The 16,348-nt window shown below is 48.1% G+C and overlaps 1 protein-coding gene across 2 annotated transcripts in view; it reads left to right on the top strand.

Annotated features, from left to right (window-relative positions):
- The window catches only part of HROB (homologous recombination factor with OB-fold), a 526,210-nt gene that overhangs the window by 320,911 nt on the left and 188,951 nt on the right, over positions 1–16,348 (top strand). For both annotated transcript variants that reach the window (XM_069634316.1, XM_069634315.1), the window contains one exon: positions 2,072–2,180. In XM_069634316.1, coding sequence (XP_069490417.1) covers positions 2,072–2,180 — 109 coding nt within the window. The remainder of the gene's footprint in view (positions 1–2,071; positions 2,181–16,348) is intronic.

Genomic DNA, 16,348 nt, shown 5'->3' with positions numbered 1-16,348 from the left:
AAAGAGAAGGTACCTGGGAGGGCGAGAACTCAGCAGTGAGCACGATTATAACAAGTACCAGAATCATACTCGTCCCAATAATATGGATGTACGAAAGTAAAGTACAGATTACTACTCGCACAGCCCTACTCCTCTCTCTAATACCAAGAAGTGGAGTTTAGAAGTGAATAATTACTGGAACAATCCTACTGGTCCCAGTAATTTTTATGATAAAGTCAAGTGTGGGTCATTACTGGCACTGTCATATTCGTTTCATTAAGGGAGACAACTTTGATGAACGGTGTGGAAAACTTGCGAGAGTGCTAGAAACGAATATAACGATTCACCCACACATCCTACTCATCCCAGCAAGAGAGTGAAACGTCAAGACACTGTGAATCATTACTGGGGCCATCCTACTCTTCCCAGTAAGACGGAAGTGACCAAGAAGGGCATAATCATTACTGGGCTCTTCCTACTAGTCTCAGTAATAAAACAAGTGACCAGGAGAGTGAGAATTATTACTGGGTTCATTTTACTTATCCCAGTGAGAGACAAGTGAACAAGAGATTGAGAATAGTTATGTAGAGCTTCACACTCGTCCCTGTGAGGAGTCAAATAATCAGAGGAAAACTGAGAACTGGAACGATAAGAAGATTGGTTCTATTTCAGTTGATACTAGAGAAAAAGAGACTTTCAAAGACATTGACCAAAGGCGAAGTGAAGGAAACTCAAAGGCACGGATTGCCGGAAAAGATGATCTCGCAAAACCAGGAGAAGGGGAGCTAGGGAGTTGTAAAAGTCCCCTAAGTGAACAGAATGATTTAATGCAATGGATAGCCAAGAACTATCTGAAGATTCTATATTAAGACTGAGGAAGCCACTCCAGGAGAAGGGGGTCGTTCTCTTGGGCTTTTGGTTTTGTCTTAGTGATAGCGTAGTTTAGTTGTGGACGGAGGGCAGACTTTTCTTTTGGACTTTACAAGTCGACGACAGGCACCCTCATTCGTTTTGTTAGGCAGGGAAATCCATAGATTTGGGACAGTGAGGCCTTTTTCTTATTATTGAAATAAGTGTCTGTATGGATGATAAGATCGGTCTGTCTCCTCCTTCTGACCCGCCAAACTGCAATTTTCTTTATGTAATACACTTCAGTGTTCATGTCTTAAAAGCTCAAATCTCTCTTCCCGTAAAACTATTTTAGCTTTTAAGACATGAATATTAGAATATAAGAGAAGATCTGAATGACTCCTCCTTGTGGTCAGCCTTCAACAAATACTGTGTGTAGCCAGGCTGATCAGTGCCCCACACAAGCAATTCTCCCCCACCCCTCTTTTAAGCAAGCCTATGGCTCTATATGTCTCTTGGTCCTGTCCTTCCTCTTGTTGTGTCGTTTTGCATTATTAAGCTTGATGTTGTGCGGTGGCTTTGAAAAACAGAATTTCTAACGGCTAACAGTAATGTTTCAGGTAAGAGATTCTATTGCAGAAACCAGTGTAGATTCTGTGGGTGATTTCACATTTAGAGAACCAGAGTGTGGTTTAATCTTTAACTGTGGCAGTAATACCTACTGCGCCGCTCAAATTCTTTATTAATCAATGCGTCATTGACACGTATGCCATGTCCTTAGTATTGAAAACAAGTGCTGAGGGCTGCTTAGTTAAGTGCTACAAAAATGTCTTTATTACTCCAGTCTAATATCACTTGAGTGAACCTGGAACAGAGTAGCTCCTCCATCTTCCAACCTGCTGATAATCATTCTTTCCAGGCCCACAGTGATGCAGATATTGACAGGGTGTTTGGTAATACATTCTAAGTTTATGGAATTATAAAGTTGTAGGTATAGCAATGCTGCACACAAAGTTCCAACCAGCCTCTTCTGAGCGATGTATTCTCGTTCATCTGGTAGTGTTTTTGCTATGGCTGGGCATGGTCAGTTGATATTCAATGTTTGGTCCCTGACCATTGTGCAAACATTTGCAAAAAAATAAACCTTTCATTTCTGGTACATTAACACAGAAGACCCTTATCCTCTGTACTACCGCATCGCATGACTCCACAAAGTTTCTTTTTCCCCCCACTTCATTTACAGGCAGCATTGAAGCAGCTCCCCAAAAACAAAGTCCCTAACATGGCGGTGATGGTGAAATCATTGATGCGTGCAAATGTTGATGCCAGTGCAGTCTTTCGAGATCCAACAGGTAAGGAGGCATTTCTAAAACTATGGGCCTGTGAATATACAAGGGTATCTGCACAAGGAAAGCGTTCTAGAACTACTTGTTATTTCGTGCCATAGGGTGTTTCTATGCTGGCTTGTTTGAACTCTGCCCCATACCTACATTTACCCACTGGTTGTCAGATAAATTACTAAAACGAAATATTAGCTGCATGAATATTTTTCATGGATTGGAGATGGAAACAGCTTGATAAAAATGGGCTTAAATACAATGTGCACGCAAAAAGAAAACACTTGTCCATATACTTCGATTCAAAACTTTTCTTGAAGTCAAATAGCCACTTAACGTTGTATTCTTATTCGTTAGCATGTATGGTTTATTTTTAGTTCAATAATTCTCCAACATGGAATCTGTAAGGAACTCATGGTGGCAACAGTAAAGACACACACAAGTGATCACAGTTCAAGGGTGTTTATTAAACTGTATAAATGGGTTGGAAAAACGCCTAATCTAAACCTAAATCTAAAATGGGAACAAGCTATGACCATCAAATAATAATAATAAGGCAGTCCTAGTGGTGTCTTGTCAAATAAAACGGCCTATATAAAATAACCTATTGCCAATCCTTAAAGCTAAGTTAAAAAAGAGTGTGGAATAATGGTCACAAGAAAAGAAAAGTGTTCACAAATGATAAGTCAGGATGTTATAGCTGGGGGTCTCCCTTCCCCACATTTTTAGCACGGGACAAGGCAGGGCCTTTGAGCACAGCACACTCCTGGGCCTCGCCAGCACAAGATTTGTTTCTTTCAACGATGCCAGGACCTTCTGGGCCCAAGTCTCTTTCCTGCAAAGCCTATTGCTTTAGAAGGCCTGCTGACCCATAAAAAAAACGAGAGTTCCTTTGGTAATCTTTCACGTTGGGCGATTGCTCTTCTCCCCTTGGATCCCCCTCAGCCGGGCTCTGATCCTTCTTGTAACGTTAGCCTCCCGCAATCGGGTTCATTACGGCCTTTCACTCAAAAAGTTATCACTCAACAGTCTCAATGGGCCTCATTATGACCCTGCCGGTCCGGAAACAACAGTGGCAGTAAATCCGCCGCCACCGTTGTTTCCAGACCGGCTGATTCCGATTTCTGCAGGTGGAAGGTGGCACTCCCGCCAGGTCTGACCTGGCGGGAGTAACGCCACCCGCCTGCAGGCGGAAATGGAAATACCGGCTACGTCATAGACGGAACCAGTGTTTCCATTGTCCCCATCCCCATGGAGTCCAATGGGACTTCATGGGAATGGGGATTTATGAAATTCTGCCTAAGGAAGCCCCCAGTCAGGCTTTCTCTAAGTTAATTCAACACAATGTTCTCACAGCGTTCCCCTCGTCCGGGTAAAAACGGAACTTTCACAGTTTCCTGTCTGTCAAAGGCTTTCGACTGGATGAGGATTTTACTTCTACTTTTTACCTTTGTATGATCACTTAGACTTTGCATGCCACCTACACCAGCCTTTCCCAGAGCCTCCCGGTAATTGTAGTTTCAACAAAACAAAACCCAAAAGGGCTTCAGTCAGAGTCCTTCGAATGAGAGTCCCTGCGACTCCTGACCACTCTGCTTCTGAACCTTTTATTGGGGTTTCTTTAAAGTTCAATTACACAAGTTCTTTGTTCAACAAGGTTACCGCCTGCAACCTTGGGCCCAGCACACTTTGGTTTTACTATCCGTTTTATCCAACTGTGCTGAACTGTTGAATTTTATCGTCTCGCGAGTCAAGGACGGCACCACTGCGGCAAGAGCTTCTCCCTGCTTTGACTAACAGCGTGGGAGGGCTCTGTGTGCTGTTGACACCTGTCACACCACACGCCAGTTGGACTTCCCGGTCTTATGCGTTTCCTTTCGGAGGCTTCGCGGATCTGAGTTGTAAAGGGCAAAGGCAATTCCCTCTTTGTCGTCACTCCAGGTCTCTTCACCTTTCTCCTCCGCTTGAACCGCCTGTCTGGAATAGCTGTTTCCTCGCTCGTTCGGCCTTGCTCAAAGTGTGCTTTGGTGCTCTGGCTTTTATCCCTGAGAGGAAGGGAAAGGGCCGTTAGGTGTGTGTAGTTATTGTTAATTGTCTGACTTTGCCTGACCCTTGTGTCCAAACATGTCAGGTAAACGGCCCAGGTGTTGGTCTGTTGTCTATCACGGTGTAGGAAAGTGTTTGTGTTGGAAGGGCGGGGTTGAACCTTTGAGTATCGTACAAGGTAGGATGGAGAAAAGGTGTTATCAGAAAGGGGGCACTGCATCTCACCCGTCAGTGTCTCACTTCCACTGCCCGAGGACCCCTCATCCAGGTGATCCTCACGCACTGGTCCATCCCCAGGAACAGGATCCAATAGCGATGGCTGTATCTTGGCCATCTGGATTACAGATCGCCGGGGACTAGTCAGGGAGCCACCTTCAGGTGTCTCACAGATCTTGCATGTATTCACATGCTCATGAATATTCCCTGTTGTCGGGCTGGGAACTGTCATACATATTAAAAGCAGTTTCTCCTGAAAGCTAAAAACTGCTTGTCGCTTATACAGCCTATTGCTGTCACTGTCACTTTGGGTCATATTGCCCAAGCCAATGGCATTCGTCATCCTCTGCTCCACCCCCAGTGGCCATATTCAGATTTTTACCGCATGTTTTCATGTTGGGAGTCCTCGAAAATTTACTCCTCTGATATCTCAATATTTTGTTCTATTTTTGTGACAATGCTTGGTTTTTCATATTCAGTCACATTGGTGACCACGGGCGGCAGGGACCTGTTACCGGTTAAGATCCATTCCATCGTCTGATCTTTTATCTTTGTGTGAGGCCTTGTCCTTGGACTTGGGCCTTCACCACACAACATGGCGGACGCCAGCGAGAAGAGTTTCTTCAGGGCCCTTTCCAAGTGCAACATGAAGAACATCTTCGTAGACGATCGGCATGATAAATGCCTTAACTGCCTGCACCTGAACCACAGTGGGGACAACTGTTCCATCTGCAAGTCCTTCTCCAAATCTCGACAGGATCAACGCAGAAAGTTGGTGACCTGGCTAGAGGAGTAGAGGAGGTTACCAAGGACCCTGACCCGGTCCCATTGCAAAGTAATGCCTCTGCTGAAGTCAGCAGATCCGTTGAGCGTACTCACCTCTACTAAGAGGTCGAGATCAGTTGAGCACACATCCCTAGGGAAGAGACATAAAAAGGACAAGAAGTCCCATGCTCCAACTTTTTCTCTGTCTATGGCTCCCAAAGCTCTGCCTGTCAATCCGTGGCACATCTATTCATACATGTGCGCCTGAAGTGTCTACCCATGGGCAGCCAGGGGTAGCCAGTGCCAGCCAGTGCCAGCCGTCAACCACTTGCGACTATGGCAGGTAGGAGTAGTCTGGGTTAGGTTCTGAACCTCACTCTACCCCGCCAACCTGACCATTTAGCAAACTTTCAAACTTGGATGTGATTATCTCCTGTTTTAGAATTGTACTGTGAAAGTATTTAAAATTGCATTGTGAAACCTAGGCCCTTTTCCCTCTATTCAAGATTCCCAAACTTAGGTGTGGTTTTTTCCTGTTTTAGAATTGCATTGTGAAAGTATTTAAAATTGCATTGTGAAACCTAGGCCCTTTTCCCTCTGTTCAGGACTCTGAAACTTGGGTGTGGTTAGAATTGCATTGTGATTATGCTTTAAATCGGAGCGTCTGGCGTCTTGTCCAATTGTTCAACTTGTCTTGCCTCTCTGTGTCTCCTCTGCTTGCACCCTGCCCTTCGTCCTTCTCTAGTGTTCCCTCTCCCTTCCTTTCCTTACCTACTCCATGGTGCTCTCTGCCTCTCCTATCTTTTCTAACTGCTTCTCTATCGACTATCCTGCTTGCCTCACTAAATCTGCTAGGAATAAGTTTAAAAAGGACATCCTGGTCTCCAACCCAAGCCTCCCTATCACTGACACCTATACCAGTGCCGCCCCCAGGCAAACTTTCACCGACATCCTCTGTCGTTCCCTCACCAGACCTATGGACCCTACGTATGGTCTCTGTGCTCTCTCCTTTCTCTTCTTCTCCGATTAATGGTGATACCCGCTAGGAGTCCCTCCTTGCCTCCTTCCACTCCTCTAAGGTCATCATTAATGTTTATGTGAATGGTACCGTCTTCTCCTCGTCGATCAACGCTTCCTGCGCCTCATAAATTTCCATTCTTCTCCTGCTGTCCCCTCTTCCCCCCTCCATGGCTACCTTGCCCTCTGCTCCTTCCCTTTCTGCCCCCCCCCCCAGGCTTCTTCTACAACTCCGCAGGCCGTACCTCTGATTTGTACCCCTCCCCGGAAGTCTTTCAAGGACGGCAACCTTCTCCATATTGCCACTCTCAACTCTCGCTCAGCTGTCAAACTCTTCCGACATCTGCCGCCTTCTGGATGAACTTGACCTCAATGTCCTTGGTCTCACCGAGACATGGTTCACGGCCAGCTCCGTCACAAGCTTTGACACTCTCCTCCCTGACGGCTACAAGATCATCTCCACGCCTAGGTCCAACTGCTCCAGAGGGGGTGTAGCCCTGATCTTACCCGAGTGGATTCCTGCCTCTGTCATTTCTACGCAGTCCTACTCCTCTTTCGAATGCCTCGTCTGCAGGCTGGCTCTCTCTCTCACCTAGCCATTCCCTTACTGTGGCTACTATCTACCGGCCCCAGCTCACCCTCTCTACCCCTCAGGCCAAGCCAACTCCATCACTGCCACCCACCTTCTCGGTCAACCGACCCGTGAAGTGTGTGTCAGTTGAGGCTTTCGCCGCCACTCTCTCACGCCCCCCCGACCCCTTTGGCTGACTCCCACCCTGACACACCCCTTTCCATGCTCCACTGTGCTATATCTGATACTCTCAATGTTCTTCCCCCCGTCAATGTTCTTCCCCCGGTCATGAGGATCTGCCTGAAGCCCAAAGTCAAGTACGACTCCGACCTCGTCACCCTTAAACGCAAGTGCAGGGTGGCTGAGAGGAAATGGCGTGCTTCATGTACATCCTGTGACAAACTCGCCCTCTCCTAAGGCAATACCGGATCTCTGTCCGCACCAAGAAGAGAGCTCACATCCAAGCCTGCGTCTCTGCGGCATCTAACAACTTGGCTGAAATCTGCAAGGAACTGGCCAATTCTGCCAAAGTGTCTACCTTTCCTGTCCCTTCCCAGGCCCTCTGCACGGTACTGGTTTCTCATTTCATCTCTAAAACCCAGAACATCCTGTCCTCTCTCTCCTCCTCTCCCTTTCCTCCCCCTACTCCCTGCTCTTCCTCTCTTCCTTCTTCAGCCACCTCTCCTCCCTCCTTCTCTGCCTGTCCCCCGTTCTCCCCAGACAAGGTTTCTAGGCCAGTCCAATCTATGAAAGTCTCGTCAAAACAGGTTCATCCCTGTTCCTCCAAACCCATCAAGGACCACGTTGACTCCCTGGCTCCTGCCCTGGCCGACTTCTGCAACCACTCCTTCACCACTGGAGACTTCCCTTCCTCCTGAAGCACTCACGTGTTCACCCTCTTCTTAAGAAACCCTCTGCCGACCTGTCCTGCCCGACTAACTATCGCCCAATCCCCATCACTCCTTTCCTGGGCAAACTCTTGGAAAAGCTGGCCATCTCCCAGCTCAATCGTCACACTGAATCTGTTGGTTGTCTCTGTGATCATCAGTCTGGCTTCAGAGCTGCCAGAAGGATAGAAACTGCTCTTCTGAATATCTGTGAAGACCTGCTCTCCAACCTTGATTCCAACACCCCCTGTGTCCTCATCTTACTTGATCTCTCTTCTGCCTTTGACATGGTCACCATGCCATCCTGCTCAACCGTCTCTGTGATAACCTGGGGGACACCGGTCAGGCCCTGGCGTGGCTGACTTCTTTCCTCTCTGATCGACCCTCCCAGGTTCAATTTGGGTCCTTCCTCTCCTATATCTCTATCTTCACTTGTGGTGTTCCCCAGGGGTCTAAACTCTCTCCCTGGCTGTTCAAGCAATACATGGCACTTCTTGCCCACCGCATTGCCGTACTCTGCCCCAACTTTCAGTGCTATGCGGATGACACTCGGCTCATTTTCAGGCTACCCTCAGCCACCCCTTCTCCCTCTCTCATCTCTGTCTGTCTGTCCGGCATCCCGGAGTGGTGTGCCGCCAATGATCTCTGCATTAATGCCAGTAAGACAGATTCTCCTCTTCGGCACACCCGCTGCCTCCTTTCCTGTCACTCTGGCAGGCCTCTCTTGGCCCTCTTCCTGCTCCCACCTGTGAGGCTGAAAACCTCAGGGTCATCTTCCACTCCACACTCTCCTTCTCTCCTCACATCTCTGACGTCTCTAAGAAGTCACACTACCAGCTGCACTTTCTCAGAGGTATTCTTCCTTTCCTCTCCTTCCCCCAGAAACTCACCGTCTCCAGAGCTCCGTTTCTCTCTAGGCTGGACTATTGCAACAGCCTCTTTCTAAATCTGCCCGCTTCTACTCTCCACCCTCTGCAACTTATCCAGAACAGGACTGCGAGACTTTTCCTTGGCCTCAAGCCTAGGGATCGTATCTCTCCAGGACTTAAGTCTCTGCATTGGCTCCCAGTGGCTGCGAGGATTAAGTTCAAAACCCTCTGCATTATCCATAAGGCCTTCTGGGGCCTCAATACCTTCAACTCTCTCTTCCTAAATATTTTCCTTCTCGAGTTCTCCGCTCATCCGCCTCCAACTCCCTTAGGGTCAGTCGCTTCTCCAAGCAACGAGTTGGTGGTAGATCTCTTACTTGGGCTGGGACCTTCCTCTGGAACAGCCTCCCTGAAACTTCAGGAGAATCATCTCTGGTTCCAGGACCACCTCAGCCTTTCTCTTTGCTTCTGCTTTTTCTCCTCCTCTCCCCTGCTGTCTTCCTGGCTGATACTGAAACTGCACTGGTTACCTGGCCACCCTCTGATCTCGGGATCAGGTCCCTTCCACCGCCAGTCACACTCCTGCACTGCCTTCCTGGCAACCCCCACACAAGGTGACTGTTTTTTTGTATCCCTACAGTCCCACTACCTGCACTTGACACCTGATGACTGCACGTGCCCTTGCACTTGCCACCTGCAGGCCATACTTTTACTTGGTTATTTATTTTATTACCCCATGTACTGCACTGTCCCCTCACCCTTAACCCCCTCGCACTTTCTTCCTTCCCCTTCCCATGCACTTGTGCGATCTGAATGACACGTGGCCTAGCAGGATTGTTGTCTGTCTTCCCTCTGTTCCCCCTCCCTTGCCTCGTCGCGCCTTGAAACACTTGTGTATAGGCGCGTTATAAATGCCATATCATATCTGTAATTGTGTGCTGTAGTGTCTCAGGAGCCTACCCTCGTTTAAGGAGCCAAGAGGCAGTTTGCCACCCCCCTTCCCCGATTCATCGACAATACAGAAAAAACGTGGGATTAAACAGCTGCTGTTAAAAATCTGTGTTGTGATTAGTTGGCTGCGAGATTAATAATACTCTATCAAGCGCTATATAAGAGAGGGCACTTATTGTGCATGTGGTAGTAACCGCTCTTAACAGCCCCAAGGAAGCACGAGCGCCTGCCAGCCACCAGACTCTGGGCTGTTTTTTGTCTGCAGCGGCTTGTTGACATTGTCCTCGACTCTCGTTTGAATCTCAAAGAGTGCTCATTGTTTGGGGTTGACTAAATGGCTCATGTCAGCCAGCCTGCCTGCTGGCGCCTTGGCGCTCTTTTCCTGCTTCCCTCCCAACAGCGTGGGGGCGACGGGCCTTGGGATTTACAGGTCACTGCCTCGCCTTCTTTGTTCAACCCCTTCCTAGTGTATTCACCCTGGTCTCTGGAAAACTGAGATCATAATGGGGTGGGAGCTCACCCTTCAAAGAAAACACGGTTGCGGGTTTCAATTCTTCATATTTCAACTTGTTAGCTAACTTAACTTGTGGTCCGGCTTCTGATGTGCCTCCCATGCAAGTGGCCTCTGAGACTGACACTGCACTGACCAACGGGCCGCATGCTGAGAGAGGAACATGGAGGCACAGCAGCATTTCCAAGCCAGCGGCTTCCCTTTCAGTCAATGAGAGATGAAGATGGCACACTGAAATCACTGCACTCCATCTAATCGACCCTTCATGTTTGGCAATCTATAATTGTTCTTATGTGCACTAGAAATAGCATGCATGCACACCGACTCGCCCAATATAACGGAAGGCAATCGTCTTTTTAGCCAAATAAGAGAATGTTGTTATATGGTTCATTCGGAGGTCACAAGAAGTTATCTGCTTGAGAGGGTTGACATGGGATTGTAGCGTGATAGTGATGGTGGGGGAACATAACATAAAAAGATTGGGCGTGTGGAAGTTGTAGGCAGGGCCTGTTTGGGAGAGGTGGTGCAGGCCGCTGCAATCAGAGCGCCGTAGTGAGACAACGTTTAGAGAAGCGGTTTCACACTGGGAACAGGAAGATCAAAATTAATTGCACAGTTTAAATACCTCAGCAAATAATTAGTATTTGTAGATGAGGGTGATTAAGGCAGATTAGAAACATGAGTCCTGGCAGTGTACAGTGGGGGACCCCACCTCCGAGCCCAAGAAGCCGTCTCGCCTTTCTTGGAACCTGCCTCACCGCTCGTCCCGCCCCAGGTCGCATTCTCGGGCCCCTTCTCTCGCTTTCTGTCTTTCTCGGTCTGTTTCCCTCAAGGGGATTAGAGATTAGCCACTTTAGTGCAAAACGTGCAGCAGAGTAAATGCTTGTGATATTTACTCATTGAACACAATTCCTTGTAACCTGATGTCCCCGTTAAGACTTCTGGGTCCTGCCAACCACTGTTGTCCCTTCTCTGCTTCCCTCACCAGTAACTGGACTCTGTTAGGGAGAGCGTGAAATGCTTCAGCGGGCCAGCTCAGAAAAGTTGCTCTGACTGTGCTGGGTTCAGGCACGCCAATGCCTAAAAGTAGGGGTGTAACTTCGGCTTTGAGTAAGGATTCCAGTTGGTATTCGGCCAGAACTGAATAACTAATTTTCAGCAGGAATCTGTCTGGATACTTACTCAAAGCCGAATTTCCGTACATCCCTAGTGTCAATCCCTCTGCTCAACGGCATATGGGAAGATGGCTTATTAGTCATGAAAACTCCTTTCTCTGCGCCTCCAAAGAAGGGATCGCCTAGAAAAGAAGTACAGGAAACCAGTTTCATATCTGAAGTGTGTTTGTTCCCATACTTCGTCGGACTCTGTGGTGTATGCTGCAGTGAGGAAAAGGTCCACTAACCCCTCCTCTCCATGCATGGTTGCACCAGACCAAGAGGGTAACAAGTTGGAAGCATTTGGGAAACGCATAATCATCACCGCTGCCTCTACCTTTAAAGCGGTTAACACTTTCGATATACAAACCAGATACTCTAGCGAGCTGATATAATCTGGAACCCATCTTAGATTTCCTAACGCAAGGCAAGAAGAACGAGGCAGTAACATTATTTCACAAAGGTGAGGTTGCCTCTGATCACGCGATCAGTCGCTCTGGACATTGCGGATTCAGGTTTCTGACAAATGGACAGTAGGGCAGTTCTCCACAGGCAAGGCTGGTTGAAGGCCACTAACTTTAGCCCTGAAGTCCAATTGAAAGATATTGATATGCCTTTTAAAGGCATAGACTTTTTCGGCAAGGCTGTAAATGGGACCCCTGCATTTCATAAAGGCAGACACAGATACGGCACACTCTCTGGGTACGCTTCAGCAATTAAAGCAGTCCTTTTATTCATCCAAAGGCCCTTTCTCCAGGTCCCTGAAGGAGTACAGGCCAGTTTATCACCAACCTTCGTGCTCCAGCACATTAACAGTCCTACAGAGGGGCAACACAGCATCAACGTGTAACATCCTCCAGGACGCGGGCACCCAAACAGGCCTGTCCGGGCCCGCTCCCCCCCCCCCACTTCAGTACCCCAGTGGGAGGCCGACTATCGGTTTGTCAACGAGTGGCACAACATCTCTACCAACAATTGGGTGCTCAGCATTGTCCAGCAAGGTCACACCTTCTAATTCCTAGGCAAATGCCCCTCCATTCCTCCAGTCATAAGAAAAGAGCAACACCTGTCTCTATTCTTGCAAGAGCTTCGGGCACTGTTACAGAAAGGGGCAATAGAGACCGTGCCAAAAAACCTCTGCGGCTCTGGAGTGTACTCCAGATACTTCCTAGTGAGAAAGAAGGCAGGTGGTTGGAAGCTTATCCTTAACCTGAGCTGACGACACACATTTCTCTGGTCCCAAAAGTTCCAGATGATCATATTGCAGCAGGGGCTCAAACAGCTTGAGCACAGAAACTTCCTGGCCTCCCTAGACTTGGAGGATGCGTACTTGCACATCCCAATTCATCGCAGACATCAACGCTTCCTTCAATTTGTCTAAACGGCAGACATTACCATTTCACGGCTCTTCCCTTTGGCCTCAAGACGGTTCTGAGATTCTTCACAAAGTGCCTGGCTCCAGTGGCAGCCCATCTATGGCGTTCAGCGTTCTAAGTCTATCCTACCTGGATGGCTAGCTGAACCACACCCGCTCTCGTCCACTGGCCTGGGATTATCAATGACTTTTCCGAAATCATGCATGGTGCCATCACAGGACGCTCTTTCTAGGTTCATGTCTCAACACACATGTCTGGCTTCTCCCGCAGAGGATAGGGTCGAGGCCATCTTGAGCAAAGTGCAACAGCTCTCAACTCTTCGAGTCATAACTGTCTGCTCCAGCAACTCTGTGCTAGGGATCCCCCTAGTGCCTCGTTGCAGGCCGCACACAAGCCCTCTCCAACAGTTCCTAGATGCCAGTTGGCAGCAAATATTAGGTTCCGGGAATGACAAGATCATCCCCAATCCATTGTTCAGGAAGACCCTGCAGTGGTAGTCCACTCGATAGCATCTCACGAAGGCCGCTCCCTTTTGCCTCCCAGCACATCAGGCCAGGGTCACCACCAACACCTCCCTGGAAGAGTGGGGAGCACACACAGGTCAATTTCATGTCAGAGGCCTGTTGCAACAAGTGGAGTTGCACATCAACATCTTGGAGCTGAGAGCATTTGTCTGGGCTCAAAGGTCATTCAAGACCCAACTCCAAGGCAAGGTGATCCGCATCTTCACAGACCACACTACCATCAAGTTCTACATTAGGAAACCAGGGAAACTCGCTCTCCCATTCTATACAAGGAAGCGCAATTGATATGGAAATGGGCGATTGATGAGAAAATGTTTCTCCTTCCATTCCATCGGTCAGCCATTCACAATACTTTCGCAGATTGACTCAACAGGGAGCTACGATCCTGCCACGAGTGGGAGCTCCATCAGACTCAAGTTGTTCTTCTCTTGTCCAGGTGGGGTCCCCCTCAAATCAACCTATTTGCCACGACAGCAAACGCAATTTGCCCCAAGTTTTCCAGCTGGTACCCTCAACCAAGGAGTCTAGGGGACGCCTTCTTGTTCCGCAGGGAGGGCTGATTCCTCTATGCATTCCCTCCATTTCCCCTGATTCTGTGAGAGATGAAGGCACCCATTGCAAGATGATACTCTTTGCTCCGGCGTGGCCCAGGCAGATCTGGTTCTCCAACCTTCTCCATCTGTCTGTGGCTCATTGCATCAGGCTGACCCCTCTTACAGACCTGCTCTCCAGAGAGGGAGGGTCTGTCCACCACCACGACCCAGGGTCCTTAAACCTGGCAGTTTGGCTCCTGCAAACCTAGAGTTTGGCCATTACTCATTGCCCGTAGAATGTAAAGATAAAGGGTTCCTGAATTGTCTGTTCAGAGCTGTGTAGGCACCAGCCCCCACATGGGAGCTCAACATAGTTCTGTCAAAATGTACAAGTCCTCCTTTTGAACCTCTTCAGTCTCTCATTAAAGTTTTTGTCTTGGAAGTCTGCTTTTCTGGTGGCTACCACTTTGGCTAGACTTTTTGGAGAGTTGCAGGCTCTCTTGCAAGCCACGTTATTTGTCTTTCCATCAGTCCAAGGTGGTGCTACATATTCATCCATCGTTGATGCCAAAGGCTCCATTAGACTTTCATTTGAACAAGCCTTTAGTCCTGGCCGTCTTCTTCCCCAATCCTACCTCTGCTGCAGAACGTGATCTGCATTAGCTGGACGTGGTGCATGCTTTGAGGTTCTTTGTCGCACGCACTAAGACTTTTTGCACAACTTCTCAGCTGTGTGTGACATTTGCACCTGGGGGACATGGTAAAGCCCTCTCTGAGGCTTCCATGTCCAGGCAGCGCTCTTGCTGTATCACATACTTCCACCGGCTTGCAAACGTGCCCTTGCCAGGAAGTCCGAGACCCCATTCGACCAGAGCAGTGGCTGCTTCTACGGCGTTCCTGTCTGGTGTAACCCTGCTGGACATTTACAGGGCTACTAAGTGGATGTCGTTTCATACCTTTACGAGATTCTACTGTATCGACATGGGTTCTGGGGTTGAGCCCCGTGTCGGCCAGGCAGTGCTTCGCAACCTGTTTAATTGAGGTGAGTGGGTTCCGGAGGGGAGTTACTGTATTGCTCGTTTTGAGCCTGTGCCACCTTTCATTGTTGTGCATGTACTGTTGTGTAATCATATTCATGAGCATGTGAATTAATTTAAGATCCCATGCTGGAGAAGGAACAAGTTACTTACCTGTAACTCCTGTTCTCCAGCATGGGTATCTATCTTACATGGATTCACACCCAACCCCCTCCGACCCCTCTATGCCTCTCCTTGTTTCCTACTGCCACTTCATGTGCACCTCCTAAATCTGAAGATGGCCATTGGGAGTGGAGCTGAGGAGGATAGATTCTTTTGGCTTGGGCAGTATGACCCAAAGTGACAGCAATAGGCTGTATAAGCGACACACAGTTTTTAGCTTCAAAGGGAAATTGCTTTTAATATTACCGGGGATTCCCAGCCTGACAGGGAATATTCATGAGCATGTGAATCCATGTAAGATACCCATCCTGGAGAACAGGCTTTACAGCTAAGTTACCTGTTCTATAGTTCGCGTCTGAACACTTTTATGAGCATATAGGTAATTTTTATGGGACAAATGGAATTACTTCTGCATTTGCAATTTCTTAAAGTTAAGGATAGAGATGCCAATAAAGGGTAACCACAAATTTGATTGATTGCACTACTGTTTTTATCCTGTGTAAGCATTACAACTGTATTGTCAAACTCCTACATAATACAAAAATCTAGGGCATAATTGGTACTTTATCCGGATAAAGGTCTCTGTGGGCCAACGCAGAGGCTCAGACCATCTCCACAGTCCAGCCATGTGTATACAACCATGCACTGCATACACCCATTTAAAATAAACAGATATTATGGAGGACAATAAACAGAAAATAATGTACCTACATATTGAGCTGTAATAAAGTGAAAGAGTAAAATCCAAACTGCACGTGGAATGGTGCAGATGTCTACTGCCATAAATGTGGGGTGGGAGTTGGGGCTGGGCATGTGTGTGGCAGTCGGATAAGAGCATGGGCCCCTATCTGGTGTTGCTGGTGTGAGCATTAAAAGCTCAGGAATGCAGCCATCATAAAACATGAAGCAGGGATGCGGGCGGGGGGGGGGGATGAATGGGGATGGAGGTTTTCTGCACAATGCTAAGATTGTTCCCACCTTTAATTGAATAACTTCAAAACACTGCTGCAACAGGCATGCCCTGCTCCTTGAGTTTGGGCCTGTTCTTCTCTCATGGTTGTCAGTGGGGGTGCACATCTTTCCCTGTGTTGCTTGAGCCTCTCAGAACTATTGCTGGACTCACTGGGATTTTTGTTGTTGACATTGAAGGTAGGTGAGACTTTCTCAGTCGCCAGGTTTTCCCTACTGTCTAAGTCCTCCCTCTTAGCAAAGTCAGAACCCAAAGGCCAATGCCTTATTTGCCTAATCTCCCTGAGGGACTTCCTAGACCGACTCTGCACTATCAATGTTTTTAATTCACTAAAAAGGTTATAGGGTCTTCCTTTCTACTCCCTACGTCTTTCTCCTCTGATGTGTCTCTCCCTCCTCCACGCTCCTACACCATCCTTCATGCTCCTACACCATCCTCCATTTTTTGCACTTCCTCTATCACCAGCACTTCTCCTTCATAAGCATTTCCACTCACTCTAACACTCTTACCCACCTGACACGCACACTCACCACACAATAGCACTTTCTCTCACCAACCAATACTTCACCTTTCCTTTAATTGGAGTCCATCATC

This window comes from Ambystoma mexicanum, chromosome 13 (assembly GCF_040938575.1).
Source record: "Ambystoma mexicanum isolate Mex_15411 chromosome 13, UKY_AmexF1_1, whole genome shotgun sequence".
Lineage (NCBI taxonomy): Eukaryota > Metazoa > Chordata > Amphibia > Caudata > Ambystomatidae > Ambystoma > Ambystoma mexicanum.
The sequence above is the reverse complement of the archived record's forward strand: the minus strand, read 5'-3'. Positions and strand labels throughout refer to the sequence as shown.